The sequence below is a fragment of the Ictidomys tridecemlineatus genome, chromosome 8 (genome assembly GCF_052094955.1).
Source record: "Ictidomys tridecemlineatus isolate mIctTri1 chromosome 8, mIctTri1.hap1, whole genome shotgun sequence".
Lineage (NCBI taxonomy): Eukaryota > Metazoa > Chordata > Mammalia > Rodentia > Sciuridae > Ictidomys > Ictidomys tridecemlineatus.
Genome location: NC_135484.1, coordinates 135,431,368 through 135,457,591, shown reverse-complemented (window position 1 = coordinate 135,457,591; position 26,224 = coordinate 135,431,368). Strand labels below are relative to the sequence as shown.

The following is a 26,224-nucleotide window of genomic DNA, read 5'->3' as shown; positions in this document are numbered from 1 at the left end:
GAAATGAGAAAGCACTTTAATTTGTTTTCCCTGAGTAGAAAGGAGAAATTTTTAAATTGCTACATTGAAAGGGCCCTCCAAATCTCCACCAAAAAGAATGAACTGGGCCCAGAGAAGGACACATCATTGGGACATTTCTGGATATCAGGGATGTGGATAAGATTTCATAAGCTTCAAAAACTAGGGGTATTGTGGGGTAATTGGAGCTGGGGTCAGAATGTCAGGAAAGTTCTTAACAGCAGAGCTGGAGGTAGGGAAGCTATGAAGTGCTACTTCAAATCTTTGGATGTAAAATCCTGTCCAGCTCATTATAGACCTGCCTAACTCTCATTGGCATGGAGTACTAGAATAAAGACATTCTCAGACATGCAACAAATCAAAACACCTGTCTTTTTTCTTAGAAAGCTATTAGGTCCTCTTCTCCATCAAAATAAGAGAGGCAACCATGAAGCAGGAAGACATTGGGTTCAAAATGAAGGATGTTATTGCCTAAGGGATAAGTCTGCACAGGGGCCTGGGCAGTACACAGAATGATGGACCCATAAAGGAGTTGTGTCAGAAATGCGTTGATAAACACTGGTTGGTGCAACACATAGGTGTAATGAAAGAAGAGTAGAGTTGAGTCCTGATGAAAGCTGCTAAGGGCATTCGTGTTTTAGTAGAGTCAGGTTCATCTTTCAGTGGTGATCTAATTTATAGCATGATTCATGAGGACTGAAAGGGAAATATCTGTCCCAGCTTACCACTGGTGTGCCCAACAGCAGCAACTGTATTTTCTATCAGCACTAGTACTCATCTGCTTCTTGAGTATTCAGATTTTGTACTTTACAATCCTTGATTGAGAGAAACCAGGAGATAGGTATACTGTTACTGGAAGAAATCTGGGGAGTTTCTGGAGAGGTGGACCTGAACTTAGGGTGAATGGGGTTCTTGATAAATGTGCAGAAATGAATTGAAGAACATGTCTGAGGCAGAGATTTATTGAGAATGTGAGTCATCTTGACAGAGATGCTTTTGGGGGTTTTCAGGCTCTTTTAAAGGAATTTGATGAGGGGTGAACATGGGAAAGTATGTGAGGATGACATCAGTCTGATGATCACAGGATGGTTTACGATGGATTCTTAGACTGATGTGGTCTATGTTGTGACGAATAAATCACACTGGAAAGTACCCTAGGTTATAAGTTTCTTAAAATATTGTCTCTCTCTTTGCTTAATCTGTTTCTCACACAAGACACTCCACAGTGCACAAGATAATTTTCATAACTGGATGAATTTCCAACAACTGTAAGATTGCACAGAAATTTGGGAGTGGAATTAGCCCTGTTGGCTTGGGGAGTGACAGACCTGGGAAGAAATATATGCAAAACTTTAGCATCAGGCATGAGACTTTCAGATTAAAATCTCTTTTTAATCTCTCTTTTTCTTTCCTTTTGTCTAGTTTTTACCTATCTTTTAGTTTTTCTATCCAATCTCAATACCACATTGTTGGACTAGAAAAATTCAACATGCACCCATAAGACCCTGTTGTTGCCATAAAGCAAGGATTTTTGAGACCAGCATCTAGAGATAAAATAACCAATTTAAAGAGCTCCCCACTAGCCAAGTGAGGATAATTTGAGCACCAAGAAAAAAATGTCAGTTAATTGAAATATATTGTTTATAAAAAGCCCTGAGTCCATTAATCAGTTCAGATCAGGTCTACAAGGCTTAAAAAGTAACAGAATTCTTGTCTTTAAGTCTATTGATGTGGTGAATAGCATTTATTGATTTCCGTATATTGAACCAGACTTGTATCCCAGGGATGAATCCTACTTGATCATGATGAACAATTTTTTTGATATGCTTTTGTATTTGATTCAACAGGATTTTATTGAGAATTTTTGCATCCAAGTTCATTAGAGATATTGGTCTGTAGTTTTCTTTCTTTGTAGTGTCTTTGTCTGGTTTGGGGATCAGGGTGATGTTGGCCTCATAGAATGAATTTGGAAGAACTCCTTCTTTTTCTATTTCTTGAAATAACTTGAAAAGCATTGTTATTAATTCTTCTTTGAAGGTTTTGTAGAACTCTGCTGTATACCCATCCAGTCCAGGGCTTTTTTTGGTTGGTAGTTTTTTGAAGGCTTCTTTTATTTCTTCCTTTGTTATTGGTCTGTTTAAATTGTGTGTGTCTTCCTGACTCAATCTGGGCAGATTGTATGACTTAAGATCATCTCGATAGATGCAGAAAAAGCATTCGACAAAGTACAGCATCCCTTTATGTTCAAAATACTAGAAAAACTAGGGATAACAGGAACTTACCTCAACATGGTAAAAGCTATATATGCTAACCTCAGGCTAGCATCATCCTAAATGAAGAAAAACTGAAGGCATTCCCTCTAAAATCTGGAACAAGACAGGGATGCCCTCTATCACCACTTCTATACAATTTAGTTCTTGAAATACTAGCCAGAGCAATTAGACAAAAGAAATTAAAGGCATAAAAATAGGAAAAGAAGAACTTAAATTATCGCTATTTGCAGGTGACATGATAATATATTTAACAGACCCAAAAGGGTCTACAAAGAAACTTCTAGAGTTAATAAATGAATTCAGCAAAGTGGCAGGATATAAAATCAACATGCATAAATCAAAGGCATTCCTGTGTATCAGCAACAAAACTTCTGAAATGGAAATGAGGAAAACCACTCCATTCACAATATCCTCAAAGAAAATAAGATACTTGGGAATCAACCTAACAATAGAGGTGAAAGATTTATACAATGAAAACTACAGAACCCTAAAGAGAGAGATAGAAGAAGATCTTAGAAGATGGAAAAATGTACCCTGTTCATGGATAGGCAGAACTAACATCATCAAAATGGCGAAATTACCCAAAGTTCTCTACAGGTTTAATTCAATGCCAATCAAAATCCCAACGGCATTTCTTGTAGAAATAGATAAAGCAATCATGAAATTCATATGGAAAAACAAAAGACCCAGAATAGCAAAAGCAATTATAAGCAGGAAGTGTGAATCTGGAGGTATAGCGATACCAGAGTTCAAACTGTACTACAAAGCAATAGTAACAAAAACAGCATGGTACTGGTCCCAAAACAGGCAGGTGGACCAATGGTACAGAATAGAGAACACAGAAACCAATCTACAAAAGTACAACTTTCTTATATTTGATAAAGGGGCTAAAAGCATGCAATGGAGGAAGGATAGCATCTTCAACAAATGGTGCTGGGAAAATTGGAAATCCATATGCAACAAAATGAAACTGAATCCCTTTCTCTCGCCATGCACAAAAGTTAACTCAAAATGGATCAAGGATCTAGATATCAAATCAGAGACACTGTGTCTGATAGAAGAAAAAGTTGGCTCTGATCTACATACTGTTGGGTTGGGCTCCAAATTTCTTAATAGGACGCCCATAGCCTAAGAGTTAATAACAAGAATAAACAAATGGGACTTACTTAAACTAAAAAGTTTTTTCTCAGCAAGAGAAACAATAAGAGAGGTAAATAGAGAGCCTACATCCTGGGAACAAATTTTTACCCCTCACACTTCAGATAGAGCCCTAATATCCAGAATATACAAAGAACTCAAAAAATTAAACAATAAGATAACAAATAACCCAATCAACAAATGGGCCAAGGACCTGAACAGACACTTCACAGAGGAGGACATACAATCAATCAATAAGTACATGAAAAAATTCTCACCATCTCTAGCAGTCAGAGAAATGCAAATCAAAACCACCCTAAGATACCATCTCACTCCAGTAAGATTGGAAGCCATTATGAAGTCAAACAACAATAAGTGTTGGCGAGGATGTGGGGAAAAGGGTACACTTGTACACTGCTGGTGGGACTGAAAATTGGTGAGGCCAATTTGGAAAGCAGTATGGAGATTTCTGGGAAAGCTGGAAATGGATCCACCATTTGACCCAGCTATCACCCTTCTCGGACTATTCCCTGAGGATCTTAAAAGAGCGTACTATAGGGACACTGCCACATCAATGATCATATCGGCACAATTCACAATAGCTAGACTGTGGAACCAACCTAGATGCTCTTCAATAGATGAATGGATAAAAAAAATGTGGCATCTATACACAATGGAGTATTACACAGCACTAAAAAATGACAAAATCATAGAATTTGCAGGGAAATGGGTGGCATTAGAACAGATTATGGTAAGTGAAGCTAGCCAATCCTTAAAAAAACAAATGCCAAATGTCTTCTTTGATATAAAGAGAGCAACTAAGAACAGAACAAGGAGGAAGAGCATGAGGAAAAGATTAACATTAAACAAAGACAAGTGGGGGGAGAGAAAGGGAGAGAAAAGGGAAAGCATATGGAAATGGTAGGAGACCCTCAATGTTACACAAAATTACTATAAGTGGTTGTGAGGGGAAAGGGGGGGAACAAAGGAGAGAACTGAACAACAGCTGATGAGGTAGAGAGGGAGATGGGAGGGGAGGAGTGGGGGGATAGTAGGGGATAGGAAAGGCAGCAGAATACAACAGTCACTAATATGCCATTATGTAAAAACGTGAGTGTGTAACCGATGTGATTCTGCAATTTGTATTTGGGGTAAAAATGGGAGTTCAGAACCCAATTGAGTCAAATGTATGAAAGATGATATGTCATGAGCTTTGTAATGTTTTGAACAACCAATAAAAAAAAGTAACAAAATTCATCCAAATCTCATCATGTTGGATTAGGCTCTACCTTTCTTAAAAATACTCCTTTGGTGATAGAATTAAAATTAAGAATCAATAAATGGGATGGATTCAAACTAAAAAGCATCTTCTCTGCAAAAGAAACAATCAATGAGGTGAGTAGAAAGCTTCCATCTTGGGAGCAAATTTTTACCACTCGCACATCAGGTAGAGCACTTGTCTCTAGGGTATATAAAGAACTAAAAAGTTAAACACCAGAAAAACAAATACCCAATGAATAAATAGGCCAGTGAACTGAACAGACACCTCTCAGAAGAAGATATACAATCAATCAATAAATATGTGAAAAAACATTCAACATCTCTAGAATTAGAAAAATGGAAGTCAAAACTACTCTAAGGTTTCATCTCACTCCAGTTGGAATAGAAGCTATTAAGAATACAAAGAACAATAAGTGTTAGCAACCATGTGGGGTAAAAGGCATACTCCATACCAGCCTGTAGGGCCCCAGACTCACCCCTCCACTGGTGGGGCAGACACCTGCTAGAGACTAGCCTCTAGAACAGGACTGCTACTTTCAACCAGGAAGCTACCACTTGAGGCCAAACCCAGGGGCCCAGATCTACCCATACCTGCCTGGAAAAGATCCAGGCTCACGGTAGGCCTGGATCCACCCCTCCACCAGCAGGTACTACCACAGCCCAGCTTCCACCACAGGACTGCCTCTTCAGACCAGCAGAGTATCAGGTCTGGCCCAGATCTGTCCACATTGATTTGTGTAGGACCCAGGTCTAGGGTAGATCTGAGTTTGCACCCCCTAACCCCCACCTAGGAGACTAAGCCTAACCCACTTCCATCTTGGGACACTACAGTTATTGCCATAGCCTTCCCCATACAGTAGCCCCTAACTTTTTTGACAACAGACAGGGCCTACAAGCATCTGCATCTCAGAGCAGGCATCCCAAAGAAAGTGTGAGGCCCACTGTTACAGCCCCATCTCTGTAAGATATTGCTTCCATCTTGGGACACCATAACTATTATCTCGAGTTACATGGGCTATTGCTGCCACCAACCTTAAATGGAGTAGCACACACTGAGGGACACTTGAGGGGTCTTGAAGCCCAACATTAAGGTGAGGTACAGACAATCTGCATGGGTACTACAAGAATATAAGGAAGAAGCTGTATTATCTCAGATCCCCACTGCAAGAAAGGAAGACACAAGACAACATGAAAAAACAAGGAAGGAAAGTGCCCCTAACAAACCAGGACACTGTGATAACAGAACCTTTGGACAGTGAAGTTGATGAAATGTCAGAGAAGGAGTTCAGAAGGTTCATAACTAAAATGATCTTTGAATTAAGGAATGACCTAAATGAGCAAATACAGGCAAAAATCGATCACTCCAACAAAGATATAAGCCAGCAAATAGAGGTAGCAAAAGATTACTTCAAGAGAGAGAGATATAGACTCTGAAAAAAAGGTCAGAAATCCTTAAAATAAAGGATACATAAATAAAATTAAAAAAACTCAATAGAAAGCATAAAAAACAGAAGAGATACCTTTGAAAAAGAAGTCAGATAATGAAGACAAAGTATACAATCTAGAACATAAAGTACATCACACAGTAAAGATAGTAAGAAACCATGAACAGAACATCCAAGAAAAAGACCAAATCTAAGAGTTGTTGGTATAGAGGAAAGCACAGAATTTCAAACCAAAGGAATGCACAATCTCTTCAATGATATAATATTAGAAAATTTCCCAGCATAAGGAACGAATTGGAAAACCAAACACAAGAAGCTTACAGGACACAAATTGCACAAAATTACAACAGATCTACACCAAGGCACATTATAATGAAAATGCCTATCATAAAGAATAAGGATAGAATCTTTTAAAAATAATATTTATTTTTTAGTTTTTTTAGGTGGACACAATATCTTTATTTTGTTTTTATGTGGTGCTGAGAATTGAACCCAGTGCCTCATGCATGTTAGGCAAGCTCACTATCACTTGAGCCACATACCCAGCCTAAAAGCCATAAGAGAGAGGAATCAGATCACATATAGGGGGAGATCAATGTGTATCTCAGCAGATTTTTCAACCCAGACCCACAAAGCTAGAAGACTGTGGAACAACATATACCAAGCTCTTAAAGGAAATGGATGCCAACCAAGAATCTTATACCCAGCAAACTAAGCTTTAGATTTGACAATGAAATAAAAACATTCCATGATAAACAAAAGTTAAAAGAATTTACAAATAGAAAGCCTGCACTACAGAACATTCTCAGCAAAATATTCCATGAAGAGGAAATGAAAAACAATGATGAAAATCAGCAGAGGGAGGGATTACACTAAAGGAAAATCTGATCAGAGGAGAAACCAAGTCACATTAAATACCAAAAAATAAACAAAAATGGTTGGGAACACAAATCAGTTCTCCATAATAACCCTGAATGTAAATGGCCTAAACTTATGAATCAAAAGACATAGACTAGCAGATTGGATCAAAGAAAAAAGACCCAACAATATGCTGCTTCAAAGAGACTCATAGGAAAAGACATCCAGACTGAAGGTGAAGGGTTGGGGAAAATCCTAGCACTCAAATGGACTTTGGAAGCAAACAGGGGTTTCCATTCTCATATCAAATAAAGTAGACTTCAAGCTAAAGTCAATAAAAAAGGATAAAGAAGGATGCTACATACTGCTCAAGGGAACAATACACCAACAAGTCTTAACAATTACAAATATCTATCCCCAAACAATGGAGCATCTACATTAAACAAACACACTCTCTCAAGTTCACGAATCAAAAAGACCACAACACAATAATTTTGGGTAACTTTAACACACTTTGTTCATCACTAGATAGATCTTCCAAACAAAAGCTGAAAAAAGAAACTATAGAACTCAATAATACAATCAATAACTTAGACTTAATTGACATATATAGAATATTTCATCCTTCAACAAGAAAATATACTTTCTTCTCAGCAGCACATGGATCCTTCTCTAAAATATACCATATGCTATGCCACAAAGCAACTCTTAGCAAATATAAAAAAAAGTAGAGATACTACCCTGCATTGTATCAGATCATAATGGAATGAGATTAGAAATCAATGATAAAATAAGAAATAAAAGCCACTCCAACACCTGGAGTCTAAATAATATGCTACTGAATGAACAAAAATGGGTTGCAAAACACATCAAGGAGGAGATTAAAAAATTTTAGAGGTGAATGAAAACACAGATACAACATATGAAAATCTCTGGGACATTATGAAAGCAGTACTAAGAGGAAAGTTCATTGCATGAAGTTCATTCCTTCAAAGAAGAAAAAGTCAACAAATAAATGACTTAACATTACATTTCAAAGCCCTAGAAAAAGAAGAACAAATCAATATTAAAAGCAGTAGAATGTTAGGCAAGCGCATTATCACTTGAGCCACATAGTAAATAATTAAAGTCAGAGCTGAAATCAAAGATATTGAAGCAAAACAATTGAAAAAATTGGTCTTTGAAAAAATAAACAAAATTGACAGACCCTTAGCCATGCTAACAAACAGGAGAGAGAAAACTCAAATTACTAACATATATGATGAAAAAGGAAATATCACCACAGACACTACAGAAATACAGAAGATTATTAGAAATTATTTTGAAAACTTGCACTCTAGTAAAACAGAAAATATCAAAGGCATCAACAAATTTCTAGAGTCATATAATTTGTTCAAATTGAATCAGGATGGTATACACAATTTAAACAGATCAATTTAAAGTGACGAAAGAGAAGACACAATCAAAAGTCTACCAACCAAGAAAAGCCCAGGACTGGACAGATACACAAGTAAGTTCTACGAGACCTTTAAAGGAGAACTAATACTAATACTCTCCAATTTATTTCAGGAAATAGAAAAAGAGGCAGCATTTCCAAACTCATTCTGTGAGGACAATATCACTCTGATTCCAAAACTAGGCAAAGACACATCAAAAAAAAAAGAAAACTTCAGACCAATATTTATAATGAATATAGATGCAAAAAATTTCAATAAAATTCTGGCAAATCAAATAAAAAAACATATCAAAAAGATCGTGCATCATGATCAAATGGAATTCATCCCAGGGATGCAAGGTTGATTCAACATTCAGAAATCAATCAATGTAATTCATCACATCAATAGACTTGAAGATAAGAATCATATGATCATCTCAATAGATGCAGAAAAAGCAATTGACAAAATGCAGCACCTCTTTTTATGTTCAAAACACTAGAAAAATTAGGGATAATAGTAAAATATCTCAACATCAAAAAGGCTATCTATGCTAATTCCCAAGCCAACATCATTCTAAATGGAGAAAAATTGAAAGCATTCCCTCTAAAAACTGGAACAAAACAGGAATGTCCTCTTCACCACTTCTATTTGACATAGTTCTTGAAATACTGGCCAGGGCAATTAGATGCAAGAAATTAAAGGGATTCACATAGGAGAAGAAGAACTCAAATTGACACTATTTGCTTATGATATGATTTTATACCTAGAAGACCCTAAAAGTTACACTATAAAACTTCTAGAACTAGTAAATAAATTCAGCAATGTAGCAGGATATAAAATCAACACCCATAAATCAAATGCATTTCTGTATATAAGTGATAAATCCTCTGAAATGGAAATGAGGAGGACTACCTCATTTACAATAGCCTCAAAAAATATTTGGGAATCAACTTAATGAAAGAGATGAAAGATCTATATAACGAAAATTATAGAACCCTAAATAAAGAAAGTTAAAGAAGACCTTAGAAGATGGAAAGATCTACCGTGCTCCTGGGTAAGCAGAATTAATATTATCAAAATGACCCTACTTCCAAAAGCACTATACAGATTTAATGCAATTCCGATTAAAATCCCAATGACATTCCTCTTATAAATAGAAAAAGCAATCATGTAATTCATCTGGAAAAATAAGAGACCCAGAATAGCTAAAGCAATCCTTAGCAGGAAGAGTGAAGCAGGTGGCATCACTATATCAGAACTCAAACTATATACTACAGAGCAATAGTAACAAAAACAGCAGGGTATTGGCACCAAAACAGACTGGTAGTCCAGTGGTACAGAATAGCTGACACAAAGAATGAGCACAAAACTACAGTTATCTTATAGTAGACAAAGGTGCCAATAACATGCATTGGAGAAAAGATAGCCTCTTCAACAAATGGTGCTGGGAAAACTGGAAATCCATATGCAACAAAATTAAATTAAAACCATGTCTCTCACCATGTACAAAACCCAACTCAAAATGAATCAAGGATTTAGGATTAAAACCAGAGACCCTGCGTCTAATAGAAGAAAAAGTAGGCTGTAATCTCCAACATGGGGGATTAGGCCCCAACTTCCTTAATAAGACTCCTTTGGTGCAAGAATTAAAATCAAGAATCAATAAATGGGATGGACTCCAACTAAAAAGTTTCTTCTCAGCAAAAGAAACAATCTGTGAGGTGAATAGAGAGCTTGCATCTTGAGAGCAAATTTTTACCACTCACACATCAGATAGAGCACTTATCTCTAGGGTATATAAAGAACTCAAAAAGTTAAACACCAAAAAAACCCCACAAATAGCCCAATCCATAAATGGGCCCAGTACCTGAACAGACACTTCTGAGAAGATGATATAGAATCAATCATCAAATTAAGTAAAAGTGTTCATCAATGCTAGCAATTAGAGAAATACAAAGCAAAACTACTCAGATTCCATCTCACTCTAGTCAGAATGGCCGGTATTATGAAAACAAACAACAATAAGTGTTGGCAAGGATGTGGGGGAAAAAGGTACACTCATACACTGCTGGTGAGACTGCAGAGTGGTGCAGCCAATATGGAAAACAGCATGGACATTTCTTGGAAAACTGGGAATGGACCCACCATTTGACCCAGCTGTCTCTTTCCTCGGTCTATACCGAAAGGACTTAAAATAGCATACAACAGGGACACGGCCACATCAAAGTTTATACAGGCACAATTCACAATGGTTAAACTGTGAAACCAATCTATATGTCCTTCAATAGATGAAAGGTTAAAGAAACTGTGGCATATATACAAGATGGAATATTACTCAGCAATAAAAGAGAATAAAATCATGGCATTTGCAGGTAAATGGATGGAGTTAGAGAAGATAATGCTAAGTGAAGTTAGCCAATCCCAAAAAACAAATGTCAAATATCTTCTCTGATATAATGAGGCTGATTCATAGTGGAGTTTGGAGGGAGAGCGTGGGAGGGTTAGACAAATTCTAGATAGGGCAATGGGGTGGGAGGGAAACGGAGGGGGTATGGAGGTTAAAAAGATGGTGGAATGAGATGGATATCATTACCCTAAGTACATGTATGAAGATACAAGTGTTGTGAATATATTTTGTATACAACCAGAGGTGTGAAAAATTATTCTCTATATGTGTAATATGAATTCCAATGCACTCTGCTGTCATATATAACAATTTAGAATTAAAAATAAATAAAAAGTAACAGAATTCAGTGATGTTTGCATTCCATCTAGGATTTCTGTATAAACAGTTTAATTTTTATAGATTCCCAGGTGAATGAACAATCCATAAACCAACCTAAAGGTGTAAACAGTTAAACCAAAAGACTTAGAGCCAAGAAATGTGCTAGAACTGCAGGCTTTGCAACTCAGCTGGAGAAAAACCCAAACATTACTTTCCTTTAAGGCAACACACGAGATTACATGAAACTGAAGTTTGGTGTTTGGACAAGGCCTTGTCAATTCCATTGAAAGTGAGACTGAAGCCCAGAGATCCACTAACTAGACAAATGTGCTTGGTTATAAAAAGTGTGAGCACCCAGTGCCAAGCAACACCTGGGGGGTGGGGCACGATGACCATGAACCAATAAGCCCTGCTCCTTTGTTTTTGTAGACAGGAAATGGTCCTCTGAGGTTAATTCCATCCCAGGAAACCATTACATTAAAGCATGGGTATAAAATAATATTTGCTCTGGGCTTAGTTTTTTTTTTTTTTTGTACCAGAGATTGAGTTTGGGGGCAATTTACCCCTGTACCACATCCTCATCCTGTTTTATGTTTTATTTTGAGACAAGAGTTAGTTAAGTGGCTGAGGCTGGCTTCGAACTTGTGATCCTCTTGCCTCAGCCCCCCAAGCCACTGAGATTTCAGGCATGTGCCACTGCACCTGGCTGCTTAGCTCTGACAAGTTCCCTCTTGGTCTCATCCTCTCCACTCCCATGAGTTTTTGATTTTCATAATCTGCCCACTATGGTTTGCAACCCTTTGCTAATCTCAATGTAAATCTTTGTTCTAGAGAGCCCCTCTCTGGGTTTCTTTCCTTTTTTATTCATGTTGACACCCCCCTTTTATAAACTACGTGTGACTACATGATTACATTTGGGAGCCAGCTGAATGGTCCATGATATTCTCTCCATCAGAAGATTCTTAATCACAGCTACAAAGTCTCTTTTGTCATATGAGGGAATTTTCACAGGTTCCAGGGATTAGGACCTAGACGTGTTTGGGGACCTTGTTCTACGGACCACAGCTATATGAATGGGATGCTATACAAAGGGATGCTTCATGTCCTTGTCACAGTCCCTTATTTAGGTACACCTTCCCACTCCTGTGTACTCTGAAACACTCATTTCCTCCTTGTTCTGAGGGTTTCCACCCACTGCTCAGGGGAGTCATGGGGACTGTCTTAGAACGTTGGCATTCTGCTGCTGGGGAAATGAGTTTGTAAACATCTGTGAACCATGTTGGAACAGACAGGTCCTGTGCCCACAGTGCACCTGGCCTGCTCCAGTGCATGTGTAGACTTCCTGGCTGATTGAGCCCTTTCCTTCCTCTTGTCCTCTCACCTGATTCCTTCCAGGCTCTTCCTGAAGTTCATGACTTCTCCAAGTGTATTGGAAAGACTCAGTCCGACTGCTCCTCAGCTGCAATCAATTCACCCTGGTGAACTTCATGATCCCTGTGGAAAATGGAAAATTGTGAATAGGGATCACTGAAGTCCTGCTGTGCTACATCTGTGATTCCAACTGGCCTGAAGACACCTGTACCTCACTCACTTCTGACTGGTTAACTGTGTTCCTGCCCTTGACCTTGCCAGGGCTTCCAGGGCATTGCCAAATGCGCTTCTGGAAAAGCTCCAGACACCCCTGAGCTCTGGGTGTGTGGAGGTGGACATGGGCAGGCACAACTGACCAGAGAGGAGGAAGAGTTGTGAGCACATGGGCCAAGTGCCCTTGCCTGTGACAGCAGAGGCCCTTCACATGGCCTTAGATTTGGGCTTTATCACATGCATAGGTTCCCTAGAAGAACTGAGGATTAAGTGGTGCCCTGCTGAGCACACCTGAGTGAGCACCCTCTTCTGTTGGGGGAGATGGGTGGGTATTTAATTCAGAGGAGAGAAGGGTCTCATGTGGCTTTACCTCCCAAATTTATTTTAAGGCTTCAGTTACCCTAAAAGGAGGAACTTCCCTACATGATAAAAAGACTGATTATCTTGTCTTTGTAACTTTGTGAGTGAATTTGTAATTTTAAATGATTTCCAAATTAAATGATACAATTAGCTCTTACAACACACCAAAGAATACAGACGTGGAAGCCAAAGTCAATCACCCTTTCTCTTACCCTATCCAGGAAGTGCCTGTGTCCCTTCCCACACTTTGCCCATGCACACAAAGAAGTGTGCATATACAGGTCTTCACACAACAGGATCATAGTATTAAATTTTACTCTTCTTCTTCATTTAATATTAGGACATAAAATAATCTTGAGACCCCAAAAAGACCCTCAGAGTTCTGTGTGCTTCTGTTTGCTTATTGCACCACAGCAGCAGTGGAGTTAACGGGAGGGAAAGTGCAGTTGGCCTGTGAGCCTATGTTCATGTGATACTGATCTGAAGTCCATTGTTCCAGGCTCGCCATCATGGATCCTCTGTTGGAAGCCACGGGCACCTTTGCCTTAAACCTTCTGAAAACACTGGGTGAAGACAGTTCAAGAAATGTGTTTTACTCACCCATCAGCATCTCCTTGGCCCTGGCCATGGTCCTCTTGGGGGCAAAGGGAACCACTGCAGTCCAGATGGCTCAGGTACCTGGTGTCCTTTGGGAGTAATAGTAAATGCTGACAGTTGTCAATTGAGCTGATTTTCCACACTTCAAATCCCAAAGGGATGGCTGTCGATGGACATCAGAGGGTATCAGAGGGGTGTGGATGGAGAGTTGACAAGAAGCACATGCTACCCCTGCTGAGCACCCCTGTGAGCACATTGCAGCCCCTGAACTGTAGCAATTTCCAAACCCAGCTAGGTGTGTGTGCCAGGCTCCTCTGCCCTCAGGGAGGGAATATTCCTTGATTGGCTCCATCTGGGTTTCCTGGGACTCATTCCTGGTCTCTCACATGTAAGGCCATGGCACCCCCCTGTGCATTCCGGGCTTAGCGCTTGGCAACTCCCGACCTTTTCCAGAAGAAATGGGTCATGTTTCATGTTTATTTCTACTCCTTCACTTTGAACTGTCTCACGTTTTAGTTTCAGTATTTTATAATTCCTTTAAAACCATTGTAGGATTTCTGTGTCTCACATTATAGCCTGCTGCACTGGACCAAGCCACATGTAGAAGCTTGTTTGAGAAGACTGTGTCAGGTTGGAAGTAAGGGTGCTGTGGGGCAATGTCTGTGAGTTAAGAAGTTCCTTTGTCTACAGGTCTATGAGATGCTGTCTTTGTTGTCCAAGGTTTTTACAAAGTGGATCTTGACCTTGCTCCTGAGGCCATGGATTGGAGCTCTATCTTGAGGCCATTTCTTAGGTTGAGAATTATGTTGTCAACTGGAGAGGGGAAGAGATAAGAAACACCTTTATGTTCTACCCATTAAGAACTGGGTTAGAAATAGTTCCTTTAAATTCTGCTTGAAAATGCAATAATTCTTTCTTTAGCTCATCTCTCTCTTCCCACACTCTAAGTTAGGCAGCTAAAAGGAAGATACATACTTCATGAACATCTTAGACAGCTATGGGCATTCACTGGGAACGTGTCCTATCTTAGACAGATGTGGGAGTTAGGAAAGTATCCTATCTTACCTCTTGCTACAGGTGAACATCTGCACTTCTCTGGCCAGTGCCTGCCTTATCACCTACCTTACCTCTTTTTGCAGACTATGGTAGTAATTTCATCCCTGTCCTTCCAGCCTCTGTCAACTGCCCATATCCAAAGCCAGCATCAAGTTGTTTGTTTTTGTTATGACGGAACACTTCTGCATTGCTGCACATGTTATCTATTGCTGCAAAACAAACCATCCTCCAACTTAGTGGCTTGAAATAATAATGGTGGATTATTTCTCAGATCCAGTGGCCTCAGAGGCAGTTCTTATGCTCCTCGTGATGACAGCTGGGGCCATTCATGCTACTGTTGCAATAGACAGCTGGATTGCAGGGTCCAAGGAGGCTTTCTCTCACATGTGGGGTCTTGGTGATGGGTATTGGATGAGGCTTTTGTTCTCTTCCCAGCTACTCAGCCTGTGTGGTAGCAAATCCTCCAAGGGGACACCTTGGACTTCCTTCCATCATGACAGCGGGTGCAAGAGAGTGAACGTGACAGCTACAAAGCTTTTTAAGGCTCAGGCCTGGACAGCATTGCTTGTGCTGAATTCTGTTGGTCAGAGCCTTCACAGACCTAAAGGCAGGGAGAGACTGCACCTTACAATTTTCTGGAGCATCCTGTGTTTGCAGAGATGGGAGGTCTGGTGGTAGCTCTGTCTCCAGTGAGGCTCTAGCTACAAAGAGCCTGGGTTGTGGAGAGACATTTCTGCTCAGAACAATACTGACAGGGTACAGAGAAGGATCCTGGGAGGGACACTGGAGAGTGAGCTTTCAAGATACTTTTTGTCTCTAGTTGGATGGTGGTAAGAATCTGCACAGTTCTTAGGCCAAGTTTAGTATAGTTTGCTTGTTCCCTGTAGTCAGTGCCTACTGCAATGGTGTGTTTTTGTTGTGTTTCTGATTTCAGGCACTTTCTTTAAATAAAAGCAGCAGCAGTGGAGGTGGAGATGTCCACAGGGGCTTCCAGTCCCTTCTCACTGAATTGAACAAGAGGGACACACAGTACTTGCTTAGAACAGCCAACAGGCTCTTTGGAGAAAAGTCTTATGATTTCCTCTCAGTAAGTCATACTCACTGCTTTTGATGAAGCAAGGTGGTGGGGAGGAGGGGGACTCATGGTGCAGCTGAAAGAGCCTGGGCTGTGAATTCACTCAGGTTTCTGGTTACTCATGTATTTGTTCACATCTTTCATTTAAAAAATCAGAAAACTACTCAAGTCACAGGTGAGTACATTTTTGTGCAGAATACAATAAACCAGCAAAGCAAGAGCCACATTAACCTCTTTCCCACAATCCATCATCCCTCCCAGAATAAGAGCATTCATAGATTTGATATGTATCCTCCTGCACATGTAGTGATCTTGTTTTGTAGTAATTTTCTCTGCATTATGCCTTTATCCAAAACACGTTGTTTTGAAATATATTTCTCTTGTTCTTCCCATCTCAGTGTATGTGGATCTACTTCAGTGTTGTTATCATGATCATCATCATCACCATTATGTGGCACTGGGGATTGACCCAGGACCTCAAATATAAATAAGCATGAGCTCTACCACTGAGTGCATCCCCAGCCCTACATCACTATTATGAACCATCATCTGATAATTCTAAGTTGGACACATTGTAACATAGAAGGATATATGCTCATGGATGGGCTTTAGGTCATACCCAGTATGGGCTGTTACAGACAGTGTTATTGACTATGACTTTTGTGTGTGTGTGTGTGTGTGTGTGTGTGTGTGTGTGTGTGCTGCTCCCAGGTAGATTTGTGGAGAGAGGAAGGAAATAGAGCTTTGAAATTTTAATATATAATGTATTATTCAATGTCTCTCCAAAGTGATGTATCTGTTCCTTTCAGGGATATAAGCACAATGTTGGTTTCCATCTACCATGATCAACACTGCATATTTGTAGCTTTTGAATCTACAATTGATTACTTATGAGATTGAACTTAAGCTCTTTGAGCATGGACAATCTGAGTATCCATAATCCCAAAATCCACAATTGGAAAGTGGCAAAATGTAAAATATTTCAGCACATGTACATTTTGGAATATTCAACCTGTATATGTTTTCTGTATGTTGTTTATTTACATATTCTGTGCACATTTTTCTCTTGATCTGTATTCCCCTTTCTTATTGATTTATAAGAGTTTTTGTATGTGGGAGATTTCACATCTTTTCCATGATTTTTTTCTCATTTTTGAAACTTGTTTTAAACTACATTAATTGTTTTAAAAGGAAGTGATATAAAATGAACATAAACAAGCATAGGTTCAAATATTGATAACAACTATATATCACAGTATGATTTTTTATAATCTGTTTTACTTATTTAATTAGTCTTAGCTACTTTATAGTTATCATCACCCTCTTTAAGCCTTTTATATGAACAGAAATTCCAACACACTCACATGATTGGCTGATTTAATTTTCTTTCATTTTTTGGGTGGATATTTTAAGGAAACTAATGATATTTAAAAATTTATATTAGTATACAAAATAAGGATATTAGAAATATTTGTCATTCATTATTTTAAACTTCCAAAAATTGAATACCAACCATGATGTAAAATTACATATTTTTTGAGTTTGATTATTCATTGTTTTTATAATAGTAACTTGAATAGCAGGTAGTTATTTCCTAGGGTGTTTAAAAGTTATAAAACTCACCCACAAGTGTGGCAAGTCATCAATATTGAGTGTCCAGTTTGCTTTCAGACTATTTTCTTAGATTGAAAGATTTAAAATTTTTCAGAAACAGAACAGTGAAATTGGTAGAGAAAGAACTCTGTGAGAATGAAATGGAATGATACAGGAAGTTCTCCTTTTAAGTGCCCACAATATGTTGAGAATTCAGTAACATTAGATAAACATATATAATGAAAGTAACTCAGCTGGGCCTCAAAGTAACTCTGGGAGCTTCATACAGCCAGTGCGGTCTCATTAACAGGGCAAACGAAGAGGCAGAGACACTAATTCACCTTTTTAAGGCCACTCAGCTAATAAATCAAAGAACTTGTGTTCCTAACACCTGTGTCTGTGCAATACTGAAGGAGAAATGTGAAATCTTGCCTTTTAAATAAATACAAATCAAATATGGAGCCATAAACTGTTCAAAAGGAAGATTAGGAAATACTTTCATAGTGCATTGCCAATGTAATGGGTTGTAAGCACACTTATATTCCACAAATTCTCTGTTTTAACATGGTAAAATGTATGTGTTCATCAGTGTCATTATCATTTCATAGGATATGTTAGTAAAACACTTTGAACTTCTTTTTCCTTTCTTTTTTTGTGATGCTGAGGATACAACCAAGGGCTTTTCCCATGCTGGGCAAATGCTTTACCAATGAGCCGAATCATAGCCCTGCTCATTTTTTGAGAATTGCTTACTACCCCAAAGTGAGATGTTCAGCAGCACTGGCAATCTCTAGACACATGTAATTAATAAAAATAAAATAAAAGAGAATATTTAGTTCTGCAGCTGCACTGACCTGATCTCAGATGCTCTGTTGTCATCTGGGACACTATTTTTGATGGTGCTCATTTTTCTGTTACCACAGGAAGTTGTGGTGGCAGGGTGGTGCAGAATGGCTCATTTTCCTATGTTCTACTTTCTGTGTTCAGTGTCCCTTGATCCAGAGTGCAGAGGAGTGGTAGCTCTTGCTGGGTTAACTTTCTCTCCATAGTTACTGCAGCTCAGCTTCCTCCCAGTTCCCTTTTGAGGCTCAGCAACTCCCATAAAGATCCAGCCATTCATGAAATTTATTTGATACTCGGGACATTAAAGATGGCCCAAAACTGAGAAGGTGGATTTTAGGTTCATTCTATGTATTAATTTGTAAATTACCTCTCTAAATCAGCACATTATTGAGTTTCTGCTTTGGTACATGAAAGAAGTACACTTGTTAATTACTTAGGAACCATGCAATTATGTTGCTCTGCCTTAGTCTTTTAAAGATTCCTGCCAGAAATTCTACCAAGCAGAGATGGAAGAGCTTGACTTTCTGAATGCTACAGAGGACTCCAGAAAACACATAAACACCTGGGTAGCTAAAAAGACAGAAGGTTAAAAACATAGTTTTTATTTGTTGTTCCTGTTGATGGTGGGGTTGTAGTTACATTGTTCCTTTGTTTGCAGTGCTGGGGATCCAACCCACGGCTTTGGGCATGCTGAGCAGATGCTCTACCGCTGAGCTACAGTCCCAGCCTGTTGTTCTGTTTTTAATAGTATTTACATCAGTCTTATTGTCAGTTTGTTCACAAGATTGTCGAATATGAACAGGAATGATGTTTTTGTTCTTAAATAATTGCAGGCTTTAAAAATCTGCTTCTGAAATACTGTCAGTGGATGACATTTTCTCTAGGTCTTCCCTGCTCTTCTCAGTGTATCCATGATGTTTCCCCCTAGTCAGCACCCGTCTTGCAGAACAATCAACACCGTAATGTCTTTGCTGTTGTTTGTTCTTTCTTTTCACCAATTGCATAAAGAAAAATTCACCTGACAGGTCCCAGCTGTGTCCTCTCCAGTGTGAGCTCATGCTCCCCAGTTTTCATGCATTGCTGCAAGTTGCTTAGTGGTATCCTCATGGACCTGTGGTTTTTAATGTAAACAGTGTGCTTTTTTTTCAATTTTGGTACCAGGGATTCAAATCAGAGGGACTTAAATACCAAGCCACATCCTTAAATAATGTAATGGGATATTTGTCCTAAATAAATATTTTATTTAGAGACAAGGTCTTGTGAAGATGTTTAGGGCCTCAGTTGCTAAGGCTAGCTTAGAATTTACAATCCTCCTGCCTTAGTCTCCCAAGCCTCTGTGATTACAGGCATGAACCACCATGTCTGGCTAAACCATGCTTTACATTTATAAAGAGCATCTTTTTAAAATCTTAAATATTTTTACCTGATAATAACAAAATCATATATATTGTACAAAAATAATATTGTTCGATATGCTGGACTAGAAATAATAACAAAACTATACATGATGCTCCAATGCATATATATTATGTGTAATGTTTAAATCAGGGTGAACATATCAGCACCTCAAACATTTAAGTTTAAATTTATAATCACTCCTTGTAACAGTATTTTTAGTTCTTTAATTTGTAGGCACCAATCATTTCTTTCTATCTCTTGTGGTATGAATTCACTTACTAATATCTACTTTTTCCTTTTATGTTTTATTCAAATGATGGTATTTTTCTTCCTAGAACATGTATTTCAATGCCAGGGATATTGCTTTGTTTTGATGACAAATATCTTTTTATATTATTTTGAGCATATGTGATTCTTTATCTCTGTGCTTGACCATTTGAGGAGGTGGGTCCTTCTCCATATCATCACTGAAACATTCATCAGCAAACTCTTAGCTAACTGGTTCTTAAATTTTTCCTTTCAGATAAAATTACAGAGTTGCTGTCTCCAGGTTCATTGGATAAAATCACCAAACTGGTTCTCGTGAATGCCATCTACTTCAAAGGAAACTGGGATACACAGTTTGACAAAGAGCTCACCCAGGAGAGACCATTTAAAGTCAGCAAGGTGAATGCTGCATAGTAACAACGGAGATTCCCAGACAAAGGGCCTGTGTTTGTTGCTTTCTAGATCATGAAGGCCACCACATGGAGCCTGTGTCTTTCATGGTGTAGGACAGCCCTGCAGCAAGGAATCCCCATGCCTTGGAGCCTTTGTCTCATGAGTTTCCTCCTTTTGTATGTCACCAAGGGTTCAGTTCTGTTTGCCCCCTGCCCCTCACTGTCACCTGCCCTACTTTAGCTGGTGTGTTAATCTACAAGGCAAATCTGATGGTGTAGCTCTCAGGCTAACTTTAGGTTTTTCTTGGCTTCTCAGAACTTTTGAGATAAAGTTCAAACTCCAAATTTGGTTTCTGAGGGTCCTCGAGGACCTGGATCCTCCCCATTTTCTTCAGTACCTTCACGCTCCTTTCTTTTTTTTTTTTCTTTTTTTTTTTATTGTTGGTCTTTCAAAACATTACATCTTTCTTAATATATCATGTTTCACAATTTGATTCAGAATGGTTATGAACTTCCATTGTTACCCCATATACAGATTGCTGAATCACATCGGTTACATCAGTTACATTTCCATTGATTTACACATTGCCATTCTAGTGTCTGATGAATTCTGCTCTCTAACCTATCATCTACTATCCCCCCACCCCTCCCCTCCCCTCCCCTCTTCTCTCTCGACCACCTCTACTGTAAAACATTTATTCCACTTGTGTACTTCTTCCTTACCCCTTACTTCCTCTTGTATGTAATTTTATAAAACCCTGAGAATCACCTTCCCTTTCCCTGCAGAATCCCTTCTCTCTCCATTTCCTGTGTCCCTTCTAGAAGCCCCACCTGGTATGTGCCCCTTTATCTAAGCTGTCACTCCGCCCCCTGCTGGTCTGTACAAGACATAGCAGTGGTTGAAGGACTTTTCACTTTTGTTGAAAAACCATCCCAGGGCAGATGGCTGTCATATAAGTGCTTGACCTGTAGGCAGTTGGAAGTTATAGAGGAGTTATGGTAGCTGGTGCTCAGGAAATACTGAACCAATCACTGATCTTCAGTCTTCTTTTGTTTGTAAGGATAACACCAGTACATATTTTTGTTTAAAAACAAGGAAAGGGATACATACACAGAATTAGACTCTTGAGTTTAACCACCTTCAGCTTGGAAGGTGTTTGCTGATGGCCTGGTGTCTTTCTCTCACAGAATCCATTTTTTAAAAAGACTTTTTAATTATAGAGTTTTTTTGACATGCTGCAAAGCAGACAGGGTGGACTAATGTGTTCTTGATCACTGACCATAAGTTAGATCTTCCTCGTCCACTTGGATCTGAACCTTCAGTTTTTCAACACATACAGTTTGTGCTGAGATGTATTCTGAAATGAACTGTCCTTTCCCTAAATATGATTTTTTTCTCCTTGAAATTCATCTTTATCAAGATGTATATTAGGGCTTCATTCAACTGTAAGCAAAGGAAACCCCAGATCTCTGCAGTTTAGCTCACAGCTCATCTCACCACCCAGGAGGCCCAGAGGAGAGGAGAACCCAGGGCTGATGTGGCACTGGGGTGAGGCTCTTGGGAACCAGCTCTCCCTGCTCTTCCCCCTCAGCGTGTGGCCTCTTCCTCATGCTCACAGGAGGGCTCAGATACAGCCTCCACTGTCCAGGCAGGATGGAGCAGGAAGGATAGAAGATGGAGGGCAAAGGCCTTCTTTGGAGGTTCTGCCATTGTATTCAGAGGGAAACCAGAACTGCTCTCACGTGGCTTCTGCTGGATACAGAGCAGTGAAGCAGTTTACCTTGCTTTCTGCAGTAGAGGGAGAGGGTAGAGCTGCAGCAGGGGTTGACTGCACCAGCCCACAGAGTGTGTGGCAGGGGTGTCTCCAGGGACATGGATTTTGAGTTGATAAGGATTTTCATTTGGATTCCTCATTTCTAAAGGAGATTAAGCTTACTAACATAATTATATATTTAGTGAGTCATTAAATTACCAAGATTGGATTATTTTCTATTATAAGATTGGAGACCTTGGGTCCTGGAGGGGAATGCAGAGAAACTGAATAAGGTGGGGTCAGCACCCTGAGGCCTTTGGGCCAAAGCCGGCCCATATCAAGTTTACCAGGTAAAGTTTTGTTGGTGCACACACATACTTATTTGTTTATATGTGTCACAACAGTAGAATCCAGTAGGTGTGATAGGAATTGTCTGTAGCACAAACGCCAAAATATTTACTGTCCTCCCATTTATGGAAAAAGTGTGCCAAGTTCTGGCCAAGGACATGTCTGAGGAGCCAAGGGCAGGAGACTGTTGTGGCTGAGGTCTAGTTCAGGCAAGCTCGACAAGGCGGAGACAGAAAGTGACAGCAGATATGTCTTTGGTTTACTCCATTTGATCCAGAATGGTGTGCTGTGCCAGAGAACTAGGGAGCTCCCTCAGCTGTGCTTGTTGCATGGAATTAAAAAAATTTCAGAGTATCTGCTGGTATCAAACTGTGGAGTACTCATGAGTTAAGCAGTATTGTAGGGTAGGATGTGGTCACTGTCCTCTATCTTTTTCTCATGGTCTGAGGATCACCCTTTGCTATTTCTGCTCATCAGTTTTTTATTCATTTATTCAGCTGATATTAATTGAGTGCCTACTATGTGCCAGGTATTGACTAGCTGAACATGTCTGCCTCATGAAACTTACGTTTTCTTGAGTGAAAGACCAGAATCTTAAATAAGACATTAGTAGTTATTTGGCAGTGGTAAATGCTGCAGAGACACAAAGGAAGCAAACAGGAAGCTGTGGTTGGGGGTACAGTTGCAGGTCAGGTCTATCAAGGAAGCATTCACTGAGAGGGTGATACTTGAGTAAAGACCAGGAAGAGGAAAGGCTGTACCCTCTAGGTTTTAGGGATGAGTGGACAGGGGAGGGATAGAATGACCCTGATTTTCCATAGAGAACCCTGTGAGTGTAGGAACCAGCAGAGGGAGAGTAGTAGGAGGTGAGGAGAGACAAGGAATGGGACATGAGCTGTTGTGATTATAGGATGTACTGAGCACTTCAGATCTTGCTCCTAGGAGAGGGGTGTCATGGCAGGGTGTCCAGTCAGAGGGGTGTGATCTAACTTATGTTTCACTGGGATCCCTCTGAGGGATGGAGCGTCTCTGTATTCCAGGGATAGGGTGATGGCAGTGGAAGAAAGAACAATAGATGAGGTTTTGGTTCTACTTCAAAGGTAGAGCCACCATAATTTGCTAAGGAGTGAGATGCAGAGAGTAAGAGAAAGACATGAGCAAGGACACACCGTGGCTTTTGACAACTGGATGCATGGTGTCACTGCCAACTGTGATGGGCAGAGGTGTAGGTCGAGCAGGAAGAGGACATAAGGAGCCCACAGTCATGTGTGACACTAGGACTTTCTTTTGGTCTAACTGTGGGTGTCAAACAGCCAGTATAACACATGAGCTGGAATCCAGGGGAGAGGTCCAGGCTAGAACTGTAATTTCATGGATTAAGTTCAAAGTAGTAAGAAGAGGTGAAGTCACCAAGAAAGATGTTGTGTGTTACTCTGGGCACCTTGGTGTTGAGAGTTTTGTTAGTCCGCATTCTCTCAGTGTGCCAAATAATGAGATAATCTACCTAAAAAGGGACAGATTCATCTGAGCTCAAAATTTAAGATTTCCATCCATGATGAGGCAGACCCTTTGCTCTTAGGCATGGGGGTGGTGGATGGAAGAGTTGGGAGAAGTTGATCAAGCAAAGCTGGTCACCTGAGTCAGGAAATGAAGGAGAGAGGAAGGGCTTGGGTCTCAGAGTCCCCTCCAAGGACTTGCCCCAAGGACCTAACTTCTACTAGGCCCTCCTTTGAAAGGTTCCACCACCTCCCAATAGCTCCACACTGTAGATAAAACCTTAATACACTGGCCTCTGGGGACACTTGGTGTCTAACCATAACAGGGTTCAGGAGGAACCTCATGACCTGTCCTAGAAGCTGGATCACGAGTGTTCCTGGGGCCCACAGGGAGTTAGTGCACTGTGCCAGCTGGGTCATGTTTCTACTTAACAGTTGTCCATTTCCTTACAGAATGAGGAGAAGCCTGTGCAAATGATGTTTCAGAAGTCTACTTTTAAAATGTCCTATATAGGGGAAATATTCACCAAGATTATGGTCCTTCCCTACGTCAGCCAGGAGCTGAATATGATCATCATGCTGCCCGATGAACACATTGACTTGAAAACGGTAAGGAGCACTAAGCCATAACGAGGCCATGATGGCAGGGGAAGGGCATTGGGTTTCTGGTGTAGCTGCTTTCCCCAGTTCCCAGTTAGCCTTTTTTTGTGTGTGTCTGTGCTGGGACGGAACCCAGGGCCTTGCAGATGCTAGGTCTCCTGCAGAGCTGTCCCTGAGCTCTGTCTAGTTACCTTGGTTACCACAAGCACCACCTCTGGCCAAGGTGAGGCTCTCACTCACAACGTGGAGCATCTCCATTATTGCACGTGGCCCTGTGTGACAGCCTGACCTCGGTCTTGACATGTTCAACTCCCTTCTAGGTGGAGAAGGAACTTACTTATGAGAAATACATAGAGTGGACCAGCCCAGACCTGATGGACGAAGAGGAGGTGGAGGTTTTCCTCCCTCGGTTTAAGCTACAGGAAAATTATGATTTGGAGGAAGTCCTTCGCAGCCTGGGCATGACTGATGCCTTCGATGAGGCCAGGGCAGACTTTTCTGGAATGTCATCCAGGAGAGACCTGCATCTGTCCAAGGTCGTGCACAAGTCCTTTGTGGAGGTCAATGAGGAGGGTACTGAAGCTGCAGCCGCCACAGCCTGTGAATTCATGTTGCTGTGCAGTCCTCCACTTTTCTGTGCAGACCACCCCTTCCTCTTCTTCATCCAGCACAGCAGGACCAGAGGGATTCTGTTCTGCGGCTGAGTTTCTTCTCCGTGAGGAAACAGTCATCCCTGGGTGCAGTCCTCTGCTTTCACCTTCTGACCCACTTTTCTTCTGACACTTCACCATGTGCCTGTGACCCAAGTGACCTTATCAGTGCAGTGTAACAATTCATAAATAAAGGGTCCATTTTGGTGTCCCATGTTTACTACTGTTTGCATGTGAGATGTTTTTCCAGGATCTGAAATGGCCCTTCTCTGTGGGTCTGTGGTCATGTTGGCTGCTGGGATCATTCAAACTTGTCGGTGATCAGCTGTCACCTGCCCCATTGCAGCTGGGAAGGACCCTGTGGCTTCACTGTGGGCAGATAACTGCCATCACCATTGGCCCTTCTCCAGGCAAAAGAAGACAAGTGGTGCTTCTCTCTTCTCCACTGTGGCATGAAAATCTCATCCCATTTTTAGTGAGAGTCTAGAGTAGAATGCAGAGCTGTGAGGAGGGGTGAGGGGTGAGGGCTCATCTCAGAAACCTTCTGTGGGGAGCTCAAAATTCTAAAATTTCTGTGAGCTCTCTGGAAGACTCCATGGAGTTGGGAGAGCAGGTAACTAGGCCCAGTGAGAAATCAGTCCCTTTTTCACGTGCATCTCTACTTTCCTGTGTTGTGATGGGGAATGGGTCTATTCACACACACACTGCCCCCTGCCTTGTAAAGTTAAAGTGCTCCCAGGGGTCAGAGGTATACCTAACCATTCAGAGTAAGGTGGTTTACAACAACTGTGTGGTTACATATCAGGTGGATTTCTTCATGACAAATATTATTACAAAAAAAAGTGGTTAAGTTTTCTACAGCCAGTTGTGTTACTGGCTGGCAATGCAGTTGTAGCATTCAGCATTACAGGGAGAAACTGATGGGCTAGGTTCTGTTTTTCAAGGCCTGATGGGGAAGACTTCCACTGTCGCCCTCTGGCTTCACTGCTGCTAGTCTCATGCTCATTCTGCACCTGGTCCTCTTTCCCTGTGATGCCC

General features: G+C 40.3%; 1 protein-coding gene across 1 annotated transcript; it reads left to right on the top strand.

Moving 5' to 3' along the window:
- The first annotated feature begins 13,611 nt into the window (after positions 1-13,611).
- Positions 13,612-25,404, top strand: LOC101973708 (serpin B6). Its single transcript, XM_005342034.5, has 6 exons — positions 13,612-13,791; positions 15,705-15,857; positions 18,749-18,866; positions 20,203-20,345; positions 24,390-24,545; positions 24,857-25,404. Exons 1-6 carry the CDS (start codon positions 13,627-13,629, stop codon positions 25,238-25,240), a joined length of 1,119 nt encoding a protein of 372 aa, XP_005342091.2. The 5' UTR covers positions 13,612-13,626; the 3' UTR covers positions 25,241-25,404.
- Positions 25,405-26,224: the final 820 nt, after the last annotated feature.

Coding starts and splice junctions, on each gene's coding strand:
- LOC101973708 (XM_005342034.5), top strand. CDS start 13,627: ATGGATCCTCTGTTGGAAGCCACGGGCACCTTTGCCTTAAACCTTCTG. Junction 15,858..18,748: donor AGTCTTATGATTTCCTCTCA/GTAAGTCATACT, acceptor GCTCTGCCTTAG/TCTTTTAAAGATTCCTGCCA. Junction 20,346..24,389: donor GACCATTTAAAGTCAGCAAG/GTGAATGCTGCA, acceptor ATTTCCTTACAG/AATGAGGAGAAGCCTGTGCA.